The 24,337-nt window shown below is 42.4% G+C and overlaps 1 protein-coding gene across 1 annotated transcript in view; it reads right to left on the reverse strand.

Moving 5' to 3' along the window:
* Positions 1 to 2,252: 2,252 nt before the first annotated feature.
* The window catches only part of PPM1H (protein phosphatase, Mg2+/Mn2+ dependent 1H), a 261,715-nt gene continuing 239,630 nt past the window's right edge, over positions 2,253 to 24,337 (reverse strand). Inside the window, exons 9-10 of the mRNA XM_019654743.1 lie at positions 22,020 to 22,171; positions 2,253 to 5,170 (exon numbers count right to left, since the gene is read on the reverse strand). Of these exons, the coding sequence (XP_019510288.1) occupies positions 5,023 to 5,170; positions 22,020 to 22,171 (300 nt within the window). The 3' untranslated portion in view covers positions 2,253 to 5,022. The remainder of the gene's footprint in view (positions 5,171 to 22,019; positions 22,172 to 24,337) is intronic.

Consider the following 24,337-nt stretch of genomic DNA (forward strand, 5'->3'; position numbering starts at 1 on the left):
ATGGACAAAATAAGTGAAGGGAGTCAAACGGCGCAAACTTCCAGTTATTAAATAAGTAAGTCATGAGTATGTAATGTACAGCATGGTCACTATAGTTAATAATACTGTATTGCATATTTGAATGTTTCTAAGAGAGTAGAACTTAATAGATCTCGTAACAAGGAAAAAATAATTCTGTAACCAAATACGGTGATGGATGTTAACTAGACTTATTGTGATCATTTCACAATATATCCAAATATCAAAACATTAGGTTGTATACCTGGAACTAATATGTCAATTATACCTCAATAAACTAAAAAAAGAATACCTCTTGGGAGTAATATCCATGGTCATTCTTCTAGTGGCTCTGTTGAAATGTATAGCCTTTACTGCTATTCCTGTGAAGATGAATAGTGTTGGCATCCATTCCCTTTTGATTTTCTTTTGAGTCTGTTCACAGTTGATCAACTCTATATTAGGCCATACACTCATCATTCCATTACCTGATATGAAGAAACTTCATAGTGAATTAAAGAAATGACACAAAAAACTTTTGCTAAAGGTGTCCTATATACATATATATAATACTTTATTTTAAAATGTCATTGAGCAGATACATTTATTTACTTTTCCAGGGAACATTGGACCTAAGTTTCAAAACACAAAATAGATCCCCATTACTAAATAGTTTTCACTTTTGGGTTACAAACGTCAAGGTTTCACAATCACAACGCATAAAGGTACATGGTTCTGAAACCATTTTCAGGTAGATTCCTCTCATTCACTGTACGTAGGGTACTTTTGGAAACCCAGACCTTATGATACATTCCTTACAAATGACCTCCACTGTGGGCCTCCCCAGGTCTCCAGAAGAAACAAAGAAAATGGAGGCAAAACAAGAGTACAAGAGTAACCTCGAGAGTCCCCAAACAAACACAAAATAGTACAGAAGATTGGAAGAGTGGAGGACATGAGCTTCTCCTTCAAGTACATCACAGTAGAAAACAACAGCATATATACAGCCTCCTTAGGTCACTGTCTACCTGGTCTGTACATGAACAAAACTTCATCTAATACACAGAGGAAAAATTAAAGCTATGTACACAGATACCATCGTGGATTAGAAAGTGCAGGAATCCCTAGCCTGGCACTCAGATCTGACAAAGAGCTGCCACGGTGCTCACATAAGAGGCAAGTCGGGCAGCTCAGGTAGTGTCCTTTGCAAAGCCCCAGTGTACAGACATAAGCCACCTCACCCACACAGCACCACAGTTCGCTCAGCCAGGTGGGCTATGTATGGTGTACAGGCTACAGAATTTCTCATTGTCAGTCCTCAAAAATCCCAAGTTTCTAAAAAATAATTTTTACTATTTTCTTAGATCTGGTCACTTTTTGGGTCAGTCTGATTGTTTTTTGCATAGACAAGGACTCTCACTGCTTTCTCCAAGTGTCCCAGAAGCACTAACTTACTGAAAATAGAATCTCATGAAAGCCTAACTTCCACTCTGAAAAGTCATTTAAGGAAAGGTTAGATCCTCCAACTGTGGTGGAAAGAAAACCTGTGGCCTTGTAAATAAAGTTGATTGACAGATGAGAAAGAAGGTGAGGTCAAGAGGAGAATCAGAATTTTAAAGATGTGGGAGATTTTTTCCCACCTGTTTCCATGCTAGTCTTGGTAAACCAAAAACCCTATCCGAATGGCCAAGATCTGAGGCCACAGTGGATACTGGGTCACTCATCCCTGCTCACCTAATTCTGTAACAAGTAAATGAATACTTTGAAGAGTAAGAAGAAGGTGAGCACAGCTGACCTGACACAACCCCATGGAGGTAAACTGGTAGAGATTAAAAAAACTAAACACCCCAAATTCCTCAAAGCTGTGTACTGTGGAAAACAAGTGAAATTCCCACTTTTTTTTGGCTTTGTCCTAGTAGACAGCTGAGTACCTGGCCTCGCCTGATTTTCACCTCTCCCTTCTCACCCCAAGAACAGCAGTCGTGCCAGCACAACCACTGCAGAACATCCCTCATCCTCTGACTGCTGGCCCCACTCTGATTTCAGTCATTCTGAGAACCCAGCTTTGGTTGTTGCCTGGGGAAATGCTGAAGAGTGTGGATGGAGTATGAGTTTGCTCTCTTTTTAAGAAAGAGAGTATCACCAAATATTCTAAAGAGCAGGGGCCAGCCCCACAATGAGATTTAGAACTGAAAGTGCCTTTCATTAAAGGAAGTGGCCACGCACATACCCCAAGACAACAATAAAGACTTGACTAGAAATCGAAAGCTTTTTATTAAACAAGACTTCCTCTGAGACTATGAGAGCAAGCAGATTTGGCTATAACTCAGATACACAAGATTTCAGAACCACGTATAAATATGTTCTGCAGAATTTTGAGTGTGTTGCTTTTTGACCTTTCCAGGAATGCTCTAAGGGCCGACCTGTTATGTGGACACATTTACTGCTCTGGGATGGGATGACATGGGGCCTGGGTGAAAAATAAAGCCAAAACCAAGTAAGCTCAATTCACAGAGCAATATCAATGTAATAGATCTGCTATGGGCATTAACAAATCATTTTTTCCACATTTGATTTATTCACCTCATTTGTAGTTTTCCTCCCATTCCCCCAAACAGAGAATCATGGCTTCAGCTTGCTACTGAGATCTTTCCACCCCAGGGGACTTATGAAAAGCATTCTGAGGTACCTTTCTAACTAAAATCAGTAGGACTAAATGCTCAAGACTTTAGGATAAATTGAATAAGGAGGTTCCAGAGTTTTTCCTGAGACATGCCTTGGTAGTAAATGAATTGACGAATTGATTAGAAGGCTGTGGTAACATCTACATGATGTCTACACCCAAACTCAGACTCTGGTGGCTCAAATAAAACAAGAAGCTCAAGGTAGAGCCCAGAGAGAAGTCCAGGACAGGAAATAAATGAAAGGTCATGGGAACACAAGAGAGAGGTGACTGCTTATGAGAACAGCTTCCTAAAGCTAGTGGCTCAGAGTCTTCCAAGGAAAACTTGCTTAAGTTTCCAGTTTGTATTATGTGGCTTTGAGAGTCAGGGCAGGAACAGAAAATGGACCACGTGGCTGTAGGATGTCGTTAGGTTTTCCCGTGGCGCATATTCTGCCAGAAAAACAAATAGTTTACCACAAACTTCTCTCCACACAGATGTTTGGGGTACTTAAGATTTATGAAAGGAGGGAAACTGTCAGATGAAGAGGACTCCTGAGAAGGTTGTAGTCCAATTCTTCCCAGGCAACATTCTGGCAACCACCTGGTGGGTGAATTGCCAAGTTCTTGTTTCCACACTGTGTGATGAACACACTCCTCAGCAGGAAGGCTCCTGACCATTCCTAAGACAATATCTATAACTCTAAGAATGCAGCTGATTATCCCAAAGGAAAGGTTCCTGTCCTCTCTTCTAGGGCAGGGACTCAGACAAACATGAGAACTGGAATTGGCTCTCCAGCATTTTGGGGATCACACCAATGACCTTTTTCTTCATTGGGTGGGAAGAATGTTTTAATTACAAAAAGTTGTCAGGATGGCGGTGATACCACAGGAACTCTGCAGGAAGAAGACTCGGTAATTGGACATTGCTGTACAAGGTCCTTCAATGCAGAGAACCAATCTGAGAGTTAGAAGTGATTTCCAAATATCTGTTTTGCGATTCCTCCTGGCCGTGAAGCTACAGGTAGGTCTGGTCTGTCTACTGCTTCTGCTGCTCTTGTGAGGAACATCCTGAGGTGGAGCGACAGAGAGAATGGGGGTCTGAGTGGTTGGGTAGTGGGACATAATTTAGTGGAGAAGGAGCAGGCATACAGCATGAGAATGACCCGTCAACCTAATTCAAATTCAGTTTTATTAAAAGGCCATTCTGAGTGGGCCTGGCCCAAAGATGATGGGGAGAGTAGGCCTACTGCTTCTTGAGAGACTTTTGATACTTACATGTTGTTTGGAGTGGGCTTGAGGACAGTCACAGCCCAGGGACCCTGGATCCAAAATGGAGGGGCAGCCCTGAAATGAGGTATGGAGAACTGACTGATACAAGGAGCATCCTATACTGCTCTATTAAACACTGCTTTACGTGTGTCCCCATGGCACAGCACGGGGTGGGAGGACCATTCCAGAAATGAAAACCCAGACTCAGAAACAAACAGAGAAACCTCAAGCCACACAAGGGGGATCCTAGAAGACAGTGGAGGAACTGTTGGTCCAAAGAAACACCCAAAATTTCATGAGAACACATTGATTTAGTGAGAAAATTCAACTTGGTAACAAGTGATTACACAACAAAGACAGGTCTCTGTTAGCCAGGGCACTGTTCCGGCTGGCTGTGTGGGTGGTGTGGGCTGCAGGATATGGGGACAGCCAGGGCTGGGCTCTGACACACAAATTCCTCAGCAAGGAGTTGGAAAGTCCCAACCAGGCCTGTTCTACAGAAGGGAAACAATTATGATTTAAGGAATATCCCCCACCCCCAAATCCCTGCCTCACCCCATCATCATCATGGAAACATAGAGATAGACATATGCACAGATAGCATTCCCTGAAATAAATCTCAGGCGTACTAGAAGGTGGGCACTCACTTTCTGAGGCATGATCCCCAACTTTCCAATGCAGCACTTTTAACCTGTAGAGAAATTTGCAGCTGGACAGGCTGAAGATTATTCTGCCAGTTGAACCTGAAAACAGCTGCCCCAGCTACTCAAGATAAAATAAATATGATGTGTGTACCCAACATAGCCAGTGGCCACCTAAGAGGCCTACTAAAGGAACCAAAAGAAACACAACACTCAGTAGCAGCCTTTATGTTTAGCTTTTGTTGAGTATCCAGACCTTTTACTAAAGAGGAAACTGAAACCTAAGGATCCTCTTGAAGCACAGCCAGAGAGGCATTTCAGCAGCAAGCTCCCCACCTGGGCTGGGAAGAGGTGGCATCACCTGGAACGCTGCTGGGTCACTTCCAGGCTGCCCTGCCAAGAGGCATCCCAGCTCTATTCCTTCTGTTCTTCCAATCCCTTGGGCCATTTTCATGACTGTTTGTTTCCATGTATTAAAGGAATGACATATACAGATATGTCATCTCCTGAGCCCAGTCGGTCATTAGATATCCGCCATCCTCTGTCCTTCAGGACACCACGGGCACGCATCACCAGGTCCTGAGCTGCCAGTGTGTACCTGTGCACGAAGAAGCAGGAATGAGACCATCAGTGCAGCCTCAGGCAAAACCAGGTCAGGCAAGGCTAGCAAGGAGGCATCACTACAGCCATGTAATCAGTTTTCACATTTCCTTAGGGTCTCAAAAAGCCTAGGTCATGCTTCCCCCAAATGTGGGATGCCTAATGTAAATTATTTTCTAGATGGTAGACGGACAAGATGCAAGATACATTAACCTCCTAAATTGTTTCAATGCTCATTCTTCTTTCAAGGTTTTTGATGATATCAAGGAGAGTCTCAGTTTGGTGCTAGTGCACTGTTAACGTGAATCTGCTCAGGCTCAACGTTCCATGGCAAACAGCGTCTAGCTAAAAAAGTACATGGGGGAAAAAAAAGAGCTTTTATTTTTAGTATGTTTATTTTTAGGGTCACATTCCTTTTAGGACAAAGGATAGTCATTTTCCACTTATGGCAAGGGTAAATCTCCTTTTAAAATAAATGTGTTTTTTTAAAGTGAGTTGATTTAAAGAAAAATATTAATGATGTACACATATAATAGGAATACAGTGAAAACGTGAAGGTTTTAATTAGTAATGACAGATAAACCTTGGTGTGGGTGAGCTGCTCCACCCATCCTTATCAATGCCACATTCTCCTCTTCACCAGTGTAAGTACATTGAGGGATCCCCCAAGAATTTGAAAATAGGATTGCTCTTTGAGATTTAAACTGTAAACTTAAGCTGATGGAAGTATTAACGTCTAGAGCAGCGGTTCTCAACCTTCCTAATACCGCGACCCCTTAATACAGTTCCTCATGTTGTGGTGACCCCCAACCATAAAATTATTCTCGTTGCTACTCTATAACTGTAATTTTGCTACTGTTATGAATCGTAATGTAAATATCTTTTTGTTTTCCAATGGTCTTAGGCAACCCCTGTGAAAGGGTCGTTCGACCCCCAAAGGGGTCGCGACCCACAGGTTGAGAACCTCTGGTCTAGAGAAAGGCTGGTGCGGGAGGAGGTGATTTGGGTAGGTGTGGGCCTAGGTTAGCCTTGAGTCATAAAAGAATGAGACAAACATGGGCAGGTCTCTATTCAAATAAGAGAGCGTCTTAGCTGACGGCCTTCACAAAGAAATTCAGTTCCACTGGTAGGACCATATTTAGTGTGGATGGATTACTGTCTGAGCCTATGCCATTGAACATGATTCACCATTACTCTAATTTCCTGTTCACCAAATAACCTGATTATGATATGCCTCCCTGTGTAGGCCTGCCTACAGGGAAAAAATGAGCTAGTCATGTGTACTTTAAGAATATCAGTCAGTTATATTTTTATGCGTAAATGTCAACTGGCAGTTTGATTTGCAGATCAATCTTGTAAGCTTGGTTAAGGTAAGCCCACCTCTGACAATGAATCTGTTCTTTGTAATGTTGATCCAACGAGTCTCTGAACCTGAAAAGCTAAAAAGCCCGTGTCTGGTAAATCACCAAGATAATAAATGTCACCCTACAAGTAAGGCCTCTTGGAAGCCAGCCTCTGGGCCCTGAACACGAGACCACCCTGGTATTACTAGTGGCTGTTCCCTACTTGGAATGTCTCAGCCTTGTTTACAGAGCTGTTAGTTATGGATTTCAGAATACCAGAAGTCTCCATTCTTTTTGTTACAGCCCTTTATGAATTTACAGTTTTCACGTTAAAAGACCCACATCTAGCCCCATCGTTACATTAAGACCAAGGCCTGTGGTGAATGATCTCAGGATAGTTAAGACTCCAGGTGGTAGAGTCTTTGAAACACAAGCCTACTTGTACAGCCCAGGTAGCAGACAGAAGTAGGGCATACACTACAGGTGGCAGAGCAGAGGCTATTTTTTTAGTTAATCAGAAAATAAATGCCTTTCCTCCTGGAGGATGGGTGGTAGGTGGGAAAGAGAGATAAATCCCCCCCTCCTTTTCTACTGGCATTGAGACAATTATCAGCTTTGAGGCAGAAATCTCAAAGTTACACTTCAGGGAAGATACAGCCAGTTCGTGCTCTCAGAGTTCTGCTGTGACTAGGAAATAAACAAGAAAGGCCTCTAAAGAGGACTTTGGCTAAAGAGCCAAATAAATGTCCCCAAATTCACATATCGCAACTCATATACTATACTCAAAAGAGCCTCTCAGAGGCGCACCCCAGATTACTTGGTTTTATATTAAATTGTATATCTGAGCTTTGACCACATAGGGAAAGGCTACCAGGAACATCAGGGCGTTTATTATCATGGTGACTGACCAGGGTTTGGACCTTCGCCTTTCAAGTTCAGAAACCTGGCTGAGTCAATATACAAAGCAGATATATCTGTCAGGGCTGAACACACCTTAACCCAGCTCATGAGCAGACTAGTCATAGAAAAATTATGGCAAGTTATGGGAAAAGATGGCTGACAGTAAAAAAACATACTCAGATGTCAAAAAACAGATAAAAGATTTCAAGACCGCTCCTGTGGCTAGTTTAGAGGCAAATAATCCTATAGGCCTCAACAGTCAAGGGGCAAAGACAGATCAAGGTTAAACAATGTCTGACTGGTTATTTAAGTCATGAAAGAGTATCATTTCTAGTTAAAGACAAGAGACCACCCTGATATTGCTAATACTGGTGACTTTGGGGATTTCTAAAATGGCCAAAATTAGCTTTGGTATTTTAAAAAGCAGCATTAGGTCACCTAGAAAAGATGGTTACCCAGGAAACTAATTTCCCTTAGGGCTCTAGATAATTTAAGGTTTTATTCTTAAAAATGGTTATTGCCTATTTCAAGGTAACTTCCCTTGAGCCTGCATTTCTCTTCACCATCCATTCTGACTTCCCTTATGTGCTGAACGTCTTGAGAGAGAAACCCATTCTTGCTTCCTTGATTTCTTCCCATTTTCTTCCTTAATGTCTTACCAGTAAACCCAACACCCTACTAATCTGTCCTCTTAAAGCTTGATGTAAAGGATTCTTCTGAATATTCATTCTGCTCACCCTTTCTCCAGCACTGTTACATCATCTTTGTCCTTGAAGTCTCCTGTGTTTTCTTCTTGAATTCTTTCTTTTAGGAGCTTCCATGCCATTACACACTTCAAATTCTCCTCCTGTGTCTGTTCTTCCATGACACAAGTTCTCTCCAATGTTCCTTCTAAATTTCCTTTGTAGACCCCCAATTAAGACTTAGGAAGGGCTGGCTGAGTGGCGCATTGGTTAAGAACTGGCTTGGGACGCCAGAGGGCCCCAGTTCGGATCCCTCATATGAGGGCCAGTGACACTGCCCTCTACAGCTAAGATGCTGAACAACAGCTCAACCTGGAGCTGGGCTGCTGTGAGTCACCGGCGATGGCATAGGCTGCAGCCCCTGCTGCAGTGGGTTGCCATGGGCTACCGTGTGTAGCCAGCAGCCAGCGTGAGCGGCCCTCAAGCTGCCATGAGCGGCCGTCCAGAAGCTGGCGACTGATCTGCCTCGCCCAGGAAGAGCGCAATGATGGTACCAACTTGGGCCAGTGAGGCAACATCCTCCACAACTAGACTGAAGAACAAAAAGACAGCAACTTGTCTGTTCCCATTCCCCCAATTCCCCAATTTAAAAAAAAAGACTTAGGAAGAAGTCAGTAAATATAACTTATTTTCACTTCCAAGGTGGGTCTTTCTCTTCTATCATCCTTAGTTAATGGTTTCCCCAGTCTCTTAGGCAAGAAATCATAGTCATTTTCAATGCTACCTTCTTACTCTGATATTTTTCAATAATAAAATCCACAAGGCAGAGTATGACTTCTAAACTTTGTATTATTTTAAGTGTACTGCATTAGTGGTACATGGCTGATTAAAATAAAATGTAATCTTATAGTGCTTAAGATGTAAGTTAAATCTGTTTTTGCCATCATTCATATACATAAGACAAACACATACTTATTTTGTATTTTCTATTATTTTCTTTTCCTTCACTCCTGCTTTCTATCAGGTTGTTAGCTTTCGTTAATACCTTCCCTCCCCCGCCCCGCCCCTTACTGGTTTAGAAGTGTTAATTTACTATTTCTATTCTTTTAGCATTGATGCTTAAATTTTTTTAAAGTTTTTATTTTTCATTTACAATTAACATACATTAATTTTTAATAGATGTCAATATTTATGTCTGCCTCCTAAAAATAAAAGGATCTTAGAATGCCTTCTTTCATTTTCCACATTACTACCTACTATTTTAATTTCTCCTTGTTTTTAAGACTCTAGTAATCATTATCTTCATTTTTAACTTATATTTATGTAAAGAAACCAACATACTAAGTTTTTTTTTGCTTTTTGAAGTTCATTCCTTCCTTCTGGATTTGATTCTGTCCTGCTGAAGTACATTTTTAGTAATTCTTTTAAGGGCCTGTGAGGGATAAACTCATGCAGTCTTCAGACAACAAAATTCTTTAGTTTTGCCTTTAATCTTGGATGATAGCTTTCTTGGGTAGAGAATGCTAGATTGACCATTATTTTCCCTCAACAGTTTGGAGATAATATTCCATTTACATCTGACTTCTTTTGTTGAGGAGAAATCTGTCTTGTATCATGTCTTTATAAGTAAATGTTTTTTCTCACTGGTAGCTTTTAACATTTTTTTTGTTGTTTTATTGTTGATGGTATGAAGTTCCACTAAGATATAACAATGAGGAATCCTTTATCATGGTTGGAAATTAGTTTTACTTCTTCAAACTGAGAAGATATTTGATTCTGGAAAATTCTCCACAACGAACTTTTTGAATATCGCCTCCCTCTTTTTTATATTTTTCAATAAACTCCTATTAGATCTTATTTACCTTCCAGGTTTGTTTCTTTTCTGTTTTCTTTTTTTATCTGTGATATCTTTCAAGTCACCTATGCCTGCTTTAGCAGTTTACCATTCAGTCCATTAAGTGAGTTACTTTATTTTAATGACATATTTTTCATTGTTGTGAGTTTCGATTTTGTTCTTTTCCAAATCTACCTCTCTTACCTTTTCATTCTATTGCACATGCTTGAAATTTCTCTCAAATTGTTCTGTTAGGGTTTTTTTTGGGGGGGGGAGTGAGGGGATGGGAGGGAAGGCTCCATTGTATCTAATTAGTGTTTCTCATGGTGAGTTTAAAGGTAAGATACAAGCTTCTCTTCAGTAGGGCTTAAATGTAGTAAACACTATGTGTCCTGGGTTATCTACAGAGATTTGAAATTTTGCCTTTACTGGGGGACGCTGGGTGTTTGCAGTCCTAGAACATGTTTGGGTAATTTCTTGGCTTAGGATCTTTATACCACAGGAGTGGCGTACGGTTTCGCTTCACACTTTTACTGTGTGCTGGGCATACCCAGCTATTTCCCTCTCCTTTCAGAACCTCAGTTTCATCAACTTCTAGCCATCATCCAGGTACGCACTTCCTTCAGGGAAAGACGGCCCCAACCTGAGCAGGATGCTTAGAGAGAATCCCTAGATCCTTTTCTCCCAACATTGCTGCCAGGAGCTCAGATTCCTCCACACAACTTGCCTTTGCCAGGCTTCTCTAGTGAATGTGAAGTCCCCCCTTTAAAAGAGCAGTCTCTGTGATCAACTGAAGGGACAGATTAGATGCTGCAGTCAATAATAATGCACCTGAACTCTACGGCCAGTTTCCTGATATTTCCTTCCTGCTGCAGGAGACCAGTACTGAAATGACATCAGACAGGTAAAATGAGACCACTTGCTGGTAGCTTTCCTCATAACTAATGAACTCAACACAATCCCAGGAACCCAGCTCTTGGGAGGTTTTTGTTGCCAGGGCTCCAGTATTCAGCCAGGTTGGCGGCCATTTTGGAGCTCACTGGCATCCATATAACAGAGCCAACTTGCCCCAGGCATGAACCCATTAGCAAGGTTGCTTTATATCAAGACTGGTACAAGAAGAGACAACTTCCTCTGGAAGGAAAAAACTGCTTCTCGTCTCTCCCCTTTTGTTCTCCAATTTCTATCTGACAAGGGCTGCCTGGTTTGGTGACAATGGAAGAAACGGCTTAATGTGATGGTGAAACAGGAGGGCTCTCCTGATTTTGGTACTGAGGCTGAACACAAGGGTGTAGGGAGCAGCGGGAGCAAATTTGAGTCAAAACGTGAAATGCAAGTTCAGAATACACAGGAGAGTAGCAAAGAAGAATGTGCAGCTGCAGGTCGTGAAAGGGAAGTGGATTCCCCGATGCACCAGCCGGGACTGGGAGGCGGGCTGAGGAGCCTGCGATCTGGAAGCTGGATACGGAGCCGTGTTGGGCCGTGACTGAAGGCCTTATTCAGATGCCTGGTCAGACATCAGAGAACTGCTGGGACAGTCTGACGCACTCCCTCTCTCCTAAGGAAGAGTCTCCCTGGGAGACAAGTTTTGTATTTTGAGAACATTTTTTCCTTCTCTGGCTGAAGCTTTCAATATTGATCAGCAAAGCTCTGCTAAAAGAAATGGCTGCCGGGGAGGGCCCTGACTTGGCACACTCCACAGGGCTTGGCTCAGAGGCTCCCTTGGGGCTCTGAGGGGGAAGGAGCAGGGAAGGGAAGAAAAACAAAAAAGGAAGAGGGGCTGAAGAACTCTGGGAAGGCCAGAAGCTCCTTTCACAACCACTGACTCTAATGCCTGGGTGGAAGGAGACCGATAAATCCTCAATTGTCTCTGCTGTCCGGGCCATTTCTGTGGCAGCTCTGAGTTCTTTGACCTCTTCAGTGGAGCATACAAAGGGCTCGGGGTGGGTGTGGGCTGCCTCGGGTCCAATCCTGGCTTTTACCACCGCCCAGATGGGTGGTTCTGGAAAAATTCCTCAGCCTCTTGGAGCCCCTCTTTTCTTTCTTGTAAATCTGGAATAATGACAGTGCAGCCCTCAAAGGTTCCTGCCGGGAATAAAGAGGATCCTTCCATAAAGCATTCAGCACAGTACCCGGCATTTGGTCAGGGGTCAGTAAACGAGAGCTCTCATTTTCCTCATTAGACATCAAATGCCTTTCTCTTCCCCAAGAGTTTTGCCTTCAGTCATCCACCTCTTGTAGCGTCTTGTTTCCCATTAGCCCACATCTGATTCAGCACTGGAGTGTCAAAAATGTCTATTTCAGGCCTTAGGCTGTAACCATGCCTTAAAGTCTTTAATAGTTCTAGTTGGGAGGGAACTTCTATTTGCCATTTGGATGGTACAGACAGGGTCTTACAAGAGGGAGGGTAGGTGGCAGGAACTGGGGAATTAATGGGTTCCAAATATTTGCATATAAAAGGCAGCCTCCATCTGCTGATGCCCTGCAGGAATAGACTGTGATGGGAACAGGAGGAGGAATCCTCTGCATTCTGAGCAGGCCTCTTAGATTTAAGAGGTAGAAAAGTTCTCCCAAGCTTTGGAAAGTTGGCAGGGATCTATGGTGGACGGGGGTGAAGGTGGGGGGGGGTGACTTGGCGAGGGCTCTTTGTTGTGCTCAGACTCTGGCAACTTGTCCTGGAAGAGGCATGTCTTAGGCTTACTGCTGGGAGCTGAGCCACACATGTCCCCTGCCTTGCTCTGAAGCCCCTGAAGCTGCTCACACCAGTTCCTGTCCCCTGCCCCAGATGCAGGGACTCCACTCGGCTAGAATATGCTGAGACACTAGAATAATGGCAGCTGCTGTCCACCACACTGTCAGTGTGTCCCTCAGGGAGTGGTGTGCTAGCAGGTGCAAGGTTACAGACTGGGCAGAATCCCCCACCACACTGGAGAGGATAAGAATGCCCACCAGGCCTCGTCCACCTCTGTCCCTGGCACCGGCTCCCTGGTTTCTTAGGTGGTGCGTGTTTAGTAATATTTTAGTTTGAAACCCAAACAGCAACATTTCAATATGAGGGGGCATAACAGATCATTTCCTTCTCAGTCCTCTTTGGCAAGCCCTTTAAAATGCCCTGATGTGGCAGAACTAAGCAGCCACACAGCTCTGCTCCACTGGCCACATACACAGCACTGAGTGAAGATGGGGGCCAGGCCATGTGCTGTCCAGAGGCTGTCATGCGCAGGGTCACAGGCTGACTTCTAAATTCCCATGGGGCTGAATATGCCAAACCTTGAAAAAGAAACAAAAATGTAGATTTCATCTAGTCTTCAAAGCCCCGATCAAACACGTATGAATTTGTTTGTAAGATCGGTAATTGATGGAGCCTTTCCTTTTTGCATTTGAGGCATCGGTTTTGAAAACCATATGGTGCTGGTAGAAATGAGCTCAGCTAGCTCATGGAAAGATTTCATAAAAAGAACCTTTGTCTTTTGCCAAAATAAATGTCATATTATCAAGGTAATACAAACTAGCATTTAATGACTGCATTCGGATCCTGCTGCCAGTGCCGGTGGGTGTTTTACTATTAACTTTGTGCTGATGACTCTCTCCCTCATGGAGGCACACAGTTCTCTGAGCCATGGAGGGCATGGAGGTGATGACTGGCACTCAAAACGTGACCATCAAGACAGCTTCTCTCATTAGGGAAATGCTCTGTAGAGTTTACAGTATATTGGCACTTACAGATTTAATAGGCCCCTTGAGTGTCATGGCAGGGGGACTTAGGGTCATTAGGTCCAAGTTACAAAGAGGAGATTTCCTGACGGGTTTTGGGGATTGAAGGCCTGGGCACTTGGGATGTGAATCCGTGCCACGTTTTCCTGTTTGGTTAACTGTGCTTCGGCCCTCGCTCCTCTGGGCTTTGCCCATGCCCTTTCCCTTCAGCAATATTAATCATTTCTTCCTTTCTGACGAAATACCAAGCATCTTCATTGAGTGTTTACATACGTGCCTCCATTTTGAATAGTCTTTCCAAGAGACCCACTTGCAAACTTCCAGCCTTACAGAGGGTCAATCCTGGGTATTTTGCCTCAGAAAACCCCTTCCAGGCCTTTCTCAGAGCACCCTCAGCAAATGGTGCGGGATCTTTCAGCCTCAAAAGAAAATTTTACTGGAATATACAGAACTACAGGTTGGTTGTGCAGCTCAACCCCCATGACTTCCAACAGTCCTGCTCTAGGATGTTAGCTTGGTATATTTTTTATAAGCCGCTCATTGCATGACCCCACAAAGGATTCACAGAACTGCCAACTCTGCTACACTTCAGGGCAAACTCCAATAAAAAGGAAAGAAAAGAAAAAAAAAAAACCACTGCATTCACATTCTGGCTTTTCTACAAAGCCTCCTTTTAATTTTCTAGTTCCTTTGTCAAGACAGTTGAAAACAGTAAAAGGACTTAATAAAATACACTGGGGTTAAGAAGATCATACAGCTAATTTTTACCCGTCTCTGCCTGAGAAGATGATGTGAGCGTCAGAACTTTGCAAACATATCTTTATGCTTACCATCTCTTCCCTTATAACACAGTCTAGACGGAGAGATTTTGTGTTATTTGTTGGGAATAATATCATCAAAGGAAGACAATGCTGGCAGTTTTTTGAGAATGACTGTCGCTAAGAGGAAAAAAGAACAGAAAAAAAGCCTACACGCAACATAAAAGCCAAATAATCAACCAGCAAAACCCAAAAGCCCTGCCTGTCACAGGGCTAAGGCCCTGCCTCTTTCTGTCCTAAATTTCTAGACAAAACTGGGCAAACCTGGCAAAACTCAGTCCAACAGGCCCATTCAAAACCTCACATGAAGAAACATTTTGTTGTTCTTCTCACTTGCTTTGTTGTCTTTCCTTTCTCTCAGGCTGCCCACCCTGGAGAGTACATCTTTCTTTTCTCATTTTCTGTGAAACAATAGGTTGACCTCATTTGGTCAGCCTCCTCAGGCTGAGACCCAGGCGCCCCCCACTCCCTCCACTTCCATGATTAAACAGGCCAACCTGTGGTCCTGGGCTACAACTGGGGAGAAATGAATCCTTCTGGCCAAGGAAGAGCTCACAAGCCTTTAGAATTACAGTGAGTCTTTCTTCGTCACAAAATTATGACTTAGGCTAAAACTTATTAGGATAACTGACTTCCCCTCCTATTTCTATTTTGTATGACAAGATCAAAGCAGCTCCCAGTCGGAAAGGCACCATCAGGCAACCCCCTGCCATGGACTCTGGGACCGAGCTCTCCATTCATGGGCCTCCCAAGGAGACACACGAATCAGGGCACAAGTGTGGTGCCCTCCTTCTAAACTGTTACTCACAGACAGATACGTGCAACTATGTCACACACGAAAGAAAACACTTGATGTAATTCCTAAGTCATGCGTTTGAAATTAAGTTTCTCCAGTTTTCCAAAATGGCTTAAATTACTGAGGAACACAGAGGGGTAGAGAGAAACAATCCACATCTTACGTTTTCACCACCAGAGCGTACAGAATGTTTTCTGAGTGAATGAATGCCATAAATTGTGTACCATTATCACAGACTTCCTTTCCGACAACTCATTTCCATATTCATTAATCTTGTGATTGGGCCTGCTTATCTCTCACACCTCACTTGCTGTCACCACTGCACGCTAAGCCCGGTCAGTCAGACTGACCGTTGGATCCTTGATTGCGTTATGTTCTCCCTGCCCCATCCCACCTCATCCCTACGATGCCTGGCTTCTACTTACGTATTCTTCAGGTTGCTGTTTGGACATCTCTTGCTCTAGGTTAGGCTCCTCTCTTTAATCACTCAGACTGTAACTTCCTTATGCTTCTATAACCCGCTCTAGACTTTAAACTCTACAAGGGCAGGGACCAGGTCTGGTTTTTTCAGACTCTTCCCCAGTGTCTGTCAGGCCCTGGCTCACAAAATAGGTCCTTCACATTTCCCAAACGGATGACTCTGAACAGGAGTTATTTGGCAAAGACGGACACCTTCGCCTCTTAAGTTCTGATAGTCATCAGATCTCAAAAACCAACCAGAATTTTTCTGACCTCCAGTCTGATATTATGTGTCAGCAATAAAACTGCTCATGTTGTAGCTTTTTTTCCAACTCTTATCTGTGTGATACAGGGTTCACTCTCAGGCTTTGGTTTGTCATCTTCCCTGAAAGGTTAACTGAAAACCTTTTTTTTTCCTGCCCAGTTTGTTCCACGGAGATAGCCCTGAGCCCTGCCACTGCAGGTGCCAGTCCTCAGCGGCACCTGTTCTGACCTGTCAGGTGCCTGCCCAGTGACAACACTGCCCATAGGTTACCACTCCCTGGAGGGCAGCTGTGTTGCCATGGAGAGAGGGGGCTGGTGAACAAGACCGGGCCGGTTGGAGAGAGGAAAAATAACTGTTGGGGGCCTTTGCACTTGTACCTGCCAGCTGGCTTTGCAAAGCTTTGTAAAAATCATCACAGTAGAGAACATCAACATAAAAATGTTGGTAACAAGCAGGATATAAGCCACAGATTAAAACCAAAAACTCTACAGGAGAGAAATACATCCAGATTTAAATACAAGAATCTTTAATTCCAGTACCATCGATTCCTTTGCACCTGAGCAAAATTATACTGGACAATTGGAGGGAGGGAGAGACAGTCTAGCTCCCCGTTTCTCCTGAAGGGATTTCTGTGTTGTTTTGAAATATATGAAACATACAAAAACAGCAACAAACATAGAATAACAACAACAGACACCCATTAGTGCTGACTAAGTATATAGCAGGCACTTCATTTTATATACAAGAATGAGGTCAGTACTGCTGGAACCCCCACTTTACAGATGAGGAACCTCAGGCACTGGAGGATTAAGAGACCTCCCCAAGGTCACAAATCTAGAAGGAGGAGAGCCCGGATTGGAGCTCAGGCAGTCTGACTACAGATTCCATGCTGTCAACCACTAGACTACAGCACCTCTCACAGTTGTCATACAAATGAATGTATATAGCACATACACAGTTCAAATCTACCACAAACCATCACGTACCTGTCATCTAGCTAAAGGAGCAGAACATTACCAGGAAGTACCTTAGAAACCCACTGTGGGCCCCCACCCCGTGCCACCTCTCTTCTAAAGACAACTGTTCTGAATTTTTGATAAATAATCTTGCTTTTTGTTATAGCTTTTTTGTTATAGTTTTAATATCTGTATCTCTAAATGACATATTGTTAGTTTCCGACTTCATATAAATAAAATCATCATATGTGTATTCTCCTATGATTTATTAAACTCAACATCATGCTTTTGAAATTCTTCCCTGTTAAGGAGCACAAATTTGGTTTATTCCCTTTCTGAGCTGTATTCTATTCTGTGTTTTTCCATCCTAGGATGGGAGGGGTACGTTGCTTCATTTTTGTAATAAATACAATTCTATGGATATCTTTTTGCAAGACTCAAATTGTAGCAGCATCAGAGTCACCTGGATGGTTTCTTAAAACACAAAATTGCTGGGTCCTACCATTGGAGTTTTACTTAGTAAATTTGGGGTAGGGCTTGAGAGTTGGCATACCTAACGAGATCTCAGATGCCCAAAGACCACGCTTTCAGATCCTGGGTATAAAGTAGGAGTAGAGGATAGGAAATGTGTATGCCCATCCTTACCAGGTATGCCAGTCTGTCTTCAGAGTCTTTCTACAAATCCACAAACCTATCTGCAGTTGTTCCACATATTTGTAATTTGTACTTCTTTATTTAAGTTCAGTGTCTTTGTCATATATTTATTGTCCATTAATGTTCTTCTGTGTGATGACTGTTTGGTTCTTGCTCATTTTTCTATTGTTTTGTGTGTGTGTGTGTTTTCTTTATTAATATGTGAGTTCATTATCTTTTATAGATATCAATTCCTTTTCAGTTATACAAGTTGAAAAATTTTCTCAGTTCTCAGCCTGTCTGTCCTTTTACTCTCTTTAAGTTGTCTTTTGAAGAACCAAAACTTGGTAATTCCCTACTCTGAGTTCATAAAGATAGTCTCCTATATGCTATTTTCTAAAAGTTGTATTTATTTTGCCTTTCACTTCTAGGTCTTCATTTGCTTGGACTTGACTTTAACATATGGTGTAAGGGAAGGATCAGATTTTAACTTTTTCTACATGTCTTCATTGTTCTGATTTTGTCTTAATATCCAGGCTAAGATCCATACAGAAATGTCACAAATATTCTTCATGGAAGAATTTCGTAGCTTATGAAGTTCCATAAAAACTCCATTGGAATTTTGATTATAATTGTACTGACTCTGTAGCTCAATTTAGGGAGAATTAATATATTTACAATGTTCCTATTAAAGAATATGTATATGTTCATAATAGCCTCCTGTATTTAATTGATATTACATATGAGTTATTAATGTTTTTTATTCCTAATACTGTTTGTCACTCCCCTCCCCTTCATGTTTCTGATTAGTCTTATGGGAAATTTCATCTGCTTTGTTAGGTTTTTTTAATATGCTTTTGGGAAGAGATTTTTCTTTGTGGTAAAATATTTGTAACAAAATTTATCATTTTAATTGTTTAGATATACAGTTCTGTGACATTAAATACATTCACATTGTTGTACAACCATCACCACCATCCATCTCCAGAACTTCTTAATCTTCCCAAACAGAAACTCTGTACCATTAAACACCAACTCCCCATCCCCTCACCACCAGCCTCCAGCAGCCACCATTTCACTTTCTATCTCTATGAATTTGACCACTCTAGATACCTCATATAAATGGAATCATACAATATTTGTCCTTCTGTAGCTGGCTTATTTCACTCAGCATACCTTCATGGTCCATCTGTTTTGTAGCATGTGTGAGAATTTCATTCCTTTTTAAGGCTGATTTAACATTCCATTGCATGTATATATACCAACCACATTTTGTGGATTCATTCATTCGTCTGCGGACACTTGGGTTTTTTTCCTACCATTTTGCCACTGTGGATAATGCTGTTATGAATATGGGTATACAGATATCTCTTTGAGTCCCTGCTATCACTTCTTTTGGGTATGTAACCACAAGTAGAATTGCTGGGTCATAAGATAATTATATGTTTAATTTTTTAAGGAACCACCATACAGTTTTCCATAGCTGTACCATTTTATATTTTCAGCAGCAGTGCGTAAGGGTTCCAGTTTCTCCACATCCTCACCAACACTTGTTATTCTGTGTGTGTGTGTGTGTGTGTGTGTGTGTGTGTGTGTGTATAAAAATAGCCATCCTAACAAGTATGAGGTGGTATCCCATTGTGGTTTTGATTTGTATTTCTCTAATGTGTTAGTTATTCCAGAGAACCATATTTTGGCTTTGTCATTTATTTTTATTATATGTTTGTCCTCTGTTTAATGTTTCCCTCCATTACTTCTCCTGGGTTTATTGTGCTGCTTTCACTTCTTAAATAAGATGCTGTTGTTGAAATAAGGACCACAGACCTAAACTTTTAAAATTAGGACCGTTGTTTACTAATAGTATGCACACGGGAAAAGAACACACAGCCTACAAAGAGACAGCTCCTCTCCTTTGGCTCCTCAGAACCTTGAAGTTACAAAAATTCTTTTCAACATGTTTATGTGGATAATATAGGCAGAACTAGCCCAGTAACACAAGTCAGGCCTCAAACCCGTACTCTGAGAAATATGTTTCTCTGTGGTGAAGGGTCTCCCTTTCCTTTTCTGTGGTCAGAAGTCTGGAGTTTGTGGGTAAAGGACTCCTTGCGATATAGGGAAGAGCTCTGGGGAAAGTTACCCTATGACATGGAGGGGGCATAGTCACTGCTGGCAAGTCAGGGGTGAGTGGAGTCTTCATCGATGCCTAGCTCATCAAATTAGAAAAAAGAGGCTCAAAATTCAGCCTGTAAAGTTTTGATACGCAGTATTCTTATTATTGTTCAGGCCCAAGTAATTTCTAATTTTTATTGTAATTTTTTTTTTTATAAGTTGTTTGAAGTTTGGTTTTTAATCCCACGTGGCTTGTCTGTCCCTTGGCCAGTCTGAAAGTTATACTGTCTATTCTTTTATTAGTTTTCTTAGTTATTTAAACACATTTACTTAAAGTCTAAAGTTAAACACTTTAACTTCTCAAATAGAATCATGGCATAATTTAGCTGATTACTATTCCCGCTTGCCCCCCTTATGCTATTTTTATTCAGTATTTTAATTCTATCATTTTTAATACATGTTAGACATTCTTATTACTGTTTTATATAGTCAATGTATGTTTAAATATACCTACATAGTTACTAATATCTTAGCTTAATTATCCATCTTCCTTCCAGATCTTCCATCTGGGATCATTTCCTCTTCTTATCTGAATACATCCTTTAGAAGAGGTTGGCTGGCAGTAACATTTCTCAGTTTTTATTTTGCCTCAAAATTTCTTTCTTATTTTTTTTAAAGATTTTTTTATTGGGAAATTGGGGGAGGGGAACAGCATTGGGGAATCGGGGAAAGGGAACAGATAAGTTGCTGCCTTTTTGTTCTTCAGTCTAGTTGTGGAGGACATCGCTTCACTGGCCCATGTTGGTATCATCATTGCGCTCTTCCTGGGTGAGGCAGATCCGTCGCTGGGCCTTGAATGGCCGCTCACGGCAGTTCTTGGCAGCTCACACCAGCTGCCGGCCACTCACTCTGGCTGTCAACCACTCTTGGTAGCTTATGGCAGCCCGCTGCAGCCTACGCTGTCGCCGGCGACTCAGAGCAGCCCAGCTCCGGTCGAGCTGTTGTTCACCATCTTAGCTGTAGAGGGCGCAGCATCACTGGTCCTCATGTGCGATCCAAACCGGAGTCCTGTGCTCAGAGCTGGTGTCCCAAGCCAACTCTTAACCAACGCCCCACTCGGCCGGCCCCTCAAAATTTCTTTATTGATATTTTTAGTACAATGGAAAATTCTAAAAATTCTTTTCTTAGCCAACTGAAGATATAATTCCACTGTCTTTTGGCTCCTTAATTGTTGCTTTTAAAAAGTTAACTATTGGTCTAAATGCTATTCCAATGTATCTCTTTTTTTTTTCTAGCTGCGTTTAGTATCTTTTTGTTTGTTTCAAGTTCTTCGGTTTCATTATGAAATATCTACTATAATTTTCATTTCTGTTTGAGATTTGTTGGGCTTTCTGGATCTTAAGTATAGTATCGTTCAACAATTCCAGAACTTTTCTTTTTCTTCCCATCTTCTATAGTATTTCCTTTTGGAACTCTATTTTCAACATCTTAGGTTATCTTCCTAGTCCCTTAATATCATTTCACATTTCTCCTTTTCTCTCTCTGAGCCATATTCTGGATTATTCAGATCAACGTTCCAGTTCACTAGAGCTCTTTTCAACTATCTCTTATCTCTTTAATCCAGTGAATTTTTAGTTCCTATTTTTAAAATTTTCATCTCCAGAAGTTCCATTTCCTCATTTTTAAAATCGGTGTAGACATCTTTGTAATCTTTTGTCCTTGTTCATATTTTCAGTGCTTTTAAAAAATTTTCTGAAACGTGTTAAAATACGTATTTACATATTTGACTGGTAAATCCAGTAATGAAGTATTTACAGGTCCAGCCCTGCTGTCTGTTGTTTCTGCTGGCTTTTACTAATAGTGACTTGCTTCCTTGTGTTCGGAGTGGCAGCTGCCTTTCTCCAGGGGGGATTTCTGTTTATTTCTGAGTCACTTGGGGTTGTCTAGGATATTTACATTGCCATTATGCTATAAAAGAATACCTACTTTATCTCTCCTTTCTCAGTGTTTCTCAAAAGAAACAATTCCCCAGTGGGTGAAAAACTTATGCAGGGAGCATTTGATATCACTCTTATTAAGAGAACCACAAATGATTATTCCCACTTTGGAGGATAGGAACTAAGACACTAAAATATCTTACAAATCAAATTCTTTATCCCTTGTATCTGGGTTTACCTTCAGGAGGATTTCTGTTTGGCTATGAAACTACTTCTCATAGAATCCATATCAGGTCCACTACACATCATGAATGACTAAATGGCAAGATTATTATTTATTTCAGTCACATCATGAAACACTGCTCGAGGAATAACCCTACAGTCACAGCAATGCACCAACCTGTGAGGGTCATCGGGATCACAGTTAGGAAGAAACTGAGTGATTGCTTCTGCTACTTCCTCATTTGGTAAAACATCCCAGAGTCCATCAGTGGCCAGGATCAGCACATCATCTGCTCCATGCTCGTATTTGGAGAGATCGTAGACTCTGACCTGAAAAGAACAGGAACAGTCCTACTTAAGAAGCTGGGAGCGCATTATTCCCCCTAACGAGCTGGCTTCTGACTTCCCTTCCCTTTTCGCGCCCAGCCCAGTGGTTTTCAGGTATGTATTGTGAGGTACTTGATTGTGCAGCAAGCTTTGTGCCCAGGGATAGCCTTCTTTAGAGACTCACTGTACAGGCGCGTGGGGCCCAACAATTGGACAAAGAAGAAATTAACTGAAAATCTAGTACCAGAGATGTAACTGGAATACTGACTTAACAGTAGATACTATGCTAGCTAGAAGAGCCGCCAGAGACTTGTTTTCTTCCTTCCTTTGCACATCCATTCCACAAACATTAATTAAAGGCCTGTTTGGGGCCAGTTGCTCTAAGTATAAAGACTAGCAGAAGTCCCTGCTTCTGAGCTCTCAGTCTGGGGGGGAGGTAAGGCCAGCCTAGAATCCTTATTAGTTGCTCTGTATGTACTGGTCTAGGACTAAGGAGACACACTTTATTCAATGCATGTACTTGAATCACCTTTTGGCTTACCTATTTGAGGCCCAAGGGGACACATCTTGTGTAAAGATGGAGCCGTGATGCTACACTCAGGTTTGAGGAGCCTCAAACTACCCTACATTACAAAGGACGCATGCTGAGTCTGAATCTCCAAAGCAGGTCTTGGCAAACTTTAAGTCTTTCTTCATCTCTAGTACGTGGAATGACTTGGATATTTCAACATCCATCTAAACTCTTCAAAAAGAACAGAGTCATCTTGGCAAAACTAATAAGAATAAAAATCAAGCCTTTTTGGGTTAGGCCACACTCTGTCCACCCTGCTTTGGTGGGGCAGGGGAAAGGAAGAGTTTGGGAATTCACTGCTATTCCCTAATTTGGCAGAACCAGCCCCTGCCTACACCCCTTCAAGAGCTGAGGACAAAGGCAGGTCAATTTCATCAATCTTTCAGTTCCTTCAACCTCCCCCCTCCCCCGCAATCACTCTATCCTATTTTCTAAAAACAAGTCGGAGTGAAAGCTGTAGGCAGGGGAAGGGAGGGGAGAGGAAGGAGGAGGAGGTGGTGTAAGCAGCTGCTCCCATGCCCCATCACACACAGTCATTATTATGTCATCTCAGATCTAGAGCGCATATGATTCTAAGAGGCCTACAGACTGCTCAAAGCCATGCCTTTGAAAGCCAAGCCTCCTATGTTTTAAAAAGGTTTGCCCAGTTCACAGGGCTGGTCTGTGGACTAACAGCCTATACCCGCAGAAGCAGAAAGCAACAAAATACCCCACATCTAACCACAGAGCCCTTGGAAAATCAGCGAAACTGGAAAGCTGCCTCCAGGAGCCAGGCCTCTGTGGCCTGCAAACTAGATGATAACACTTAGCTAATGGCCCAGAGCGTGGGCCACACTCAGGAGAGGAGCGCTCAGGGCTGTACAGTACTGGGCTGGCTTTTCACGCTTTCCCAAAAGGCATGTGCACTTAGGATACGTTTACATGCTAGAGCAGGCCCTGTACCTTATGAGGTGAAATTAAAGAAAAAAGAGGGGAGGAATCTTAAGTGTACAGCACACCGGAGGAATGTCCCAAATGCCAGAACTGTCTCCTCAGGCCCCTGAACTCATATGGTCCAAATTCCACTCTGTAGAAGCAACCAAATCCCCTTTGCTTTACTTTCTGTGGTTCCTGGGTATCAGTCTCAAATGTTCATGTGCACAGGGATCAGCTGGGAAGCCTGCTAAAATGCAAACTCTGATTCTTTTCTGGGGTGGGGCTTGAGGAGCTGTGTTTTTAACCTATTTCCATGCGCTGCTGATGCTACAGGCCCATGGGCCACACTTTTGAGTACCAAGGCTGTAGAGAAGTCCTACTGGCTTGTGCAAGGAAATCAAGGGCTCGGTGGCCTCTGGGACGCCTACACAGACCATCCCCTAGGGAAGGCTATGTAGAGGATGGCAGATGTCACTCCTGGGCTCCCAGCTTCAAGTCCTGGCTCCCTGTGTTGTTCCTTTCAGTATGTCATAACTTTGCTTACGAGAGACTGCTAGCTTCTTATTGGGGTGTTCCTACAATCAATTTCTATGATGATTTGAGCTCCATAGGATAGAAAACGTTAAGTAAAGGGAAGTGAGGAGATGTGATGTCAGGTGGCCCAATTTTATGCTTGGAGCTGT

This window comes from Hipposideros armiger, unplaced genomic scaffold (assembly GCF_001890085.2).
Source record: "Hipposideros armiger isolate ML-2016 unplaced genomic scaffold, ASM189008v1 scaffold_229, whole genome shotgun sequence".
In the NCBI taxonomy this organism is placed as follows: Eukaryota; Metazoa; Chordata; class Mammalia; order Chiroptera; family Hipposideridae; genus Hipposideros; species Hipposideros armiger.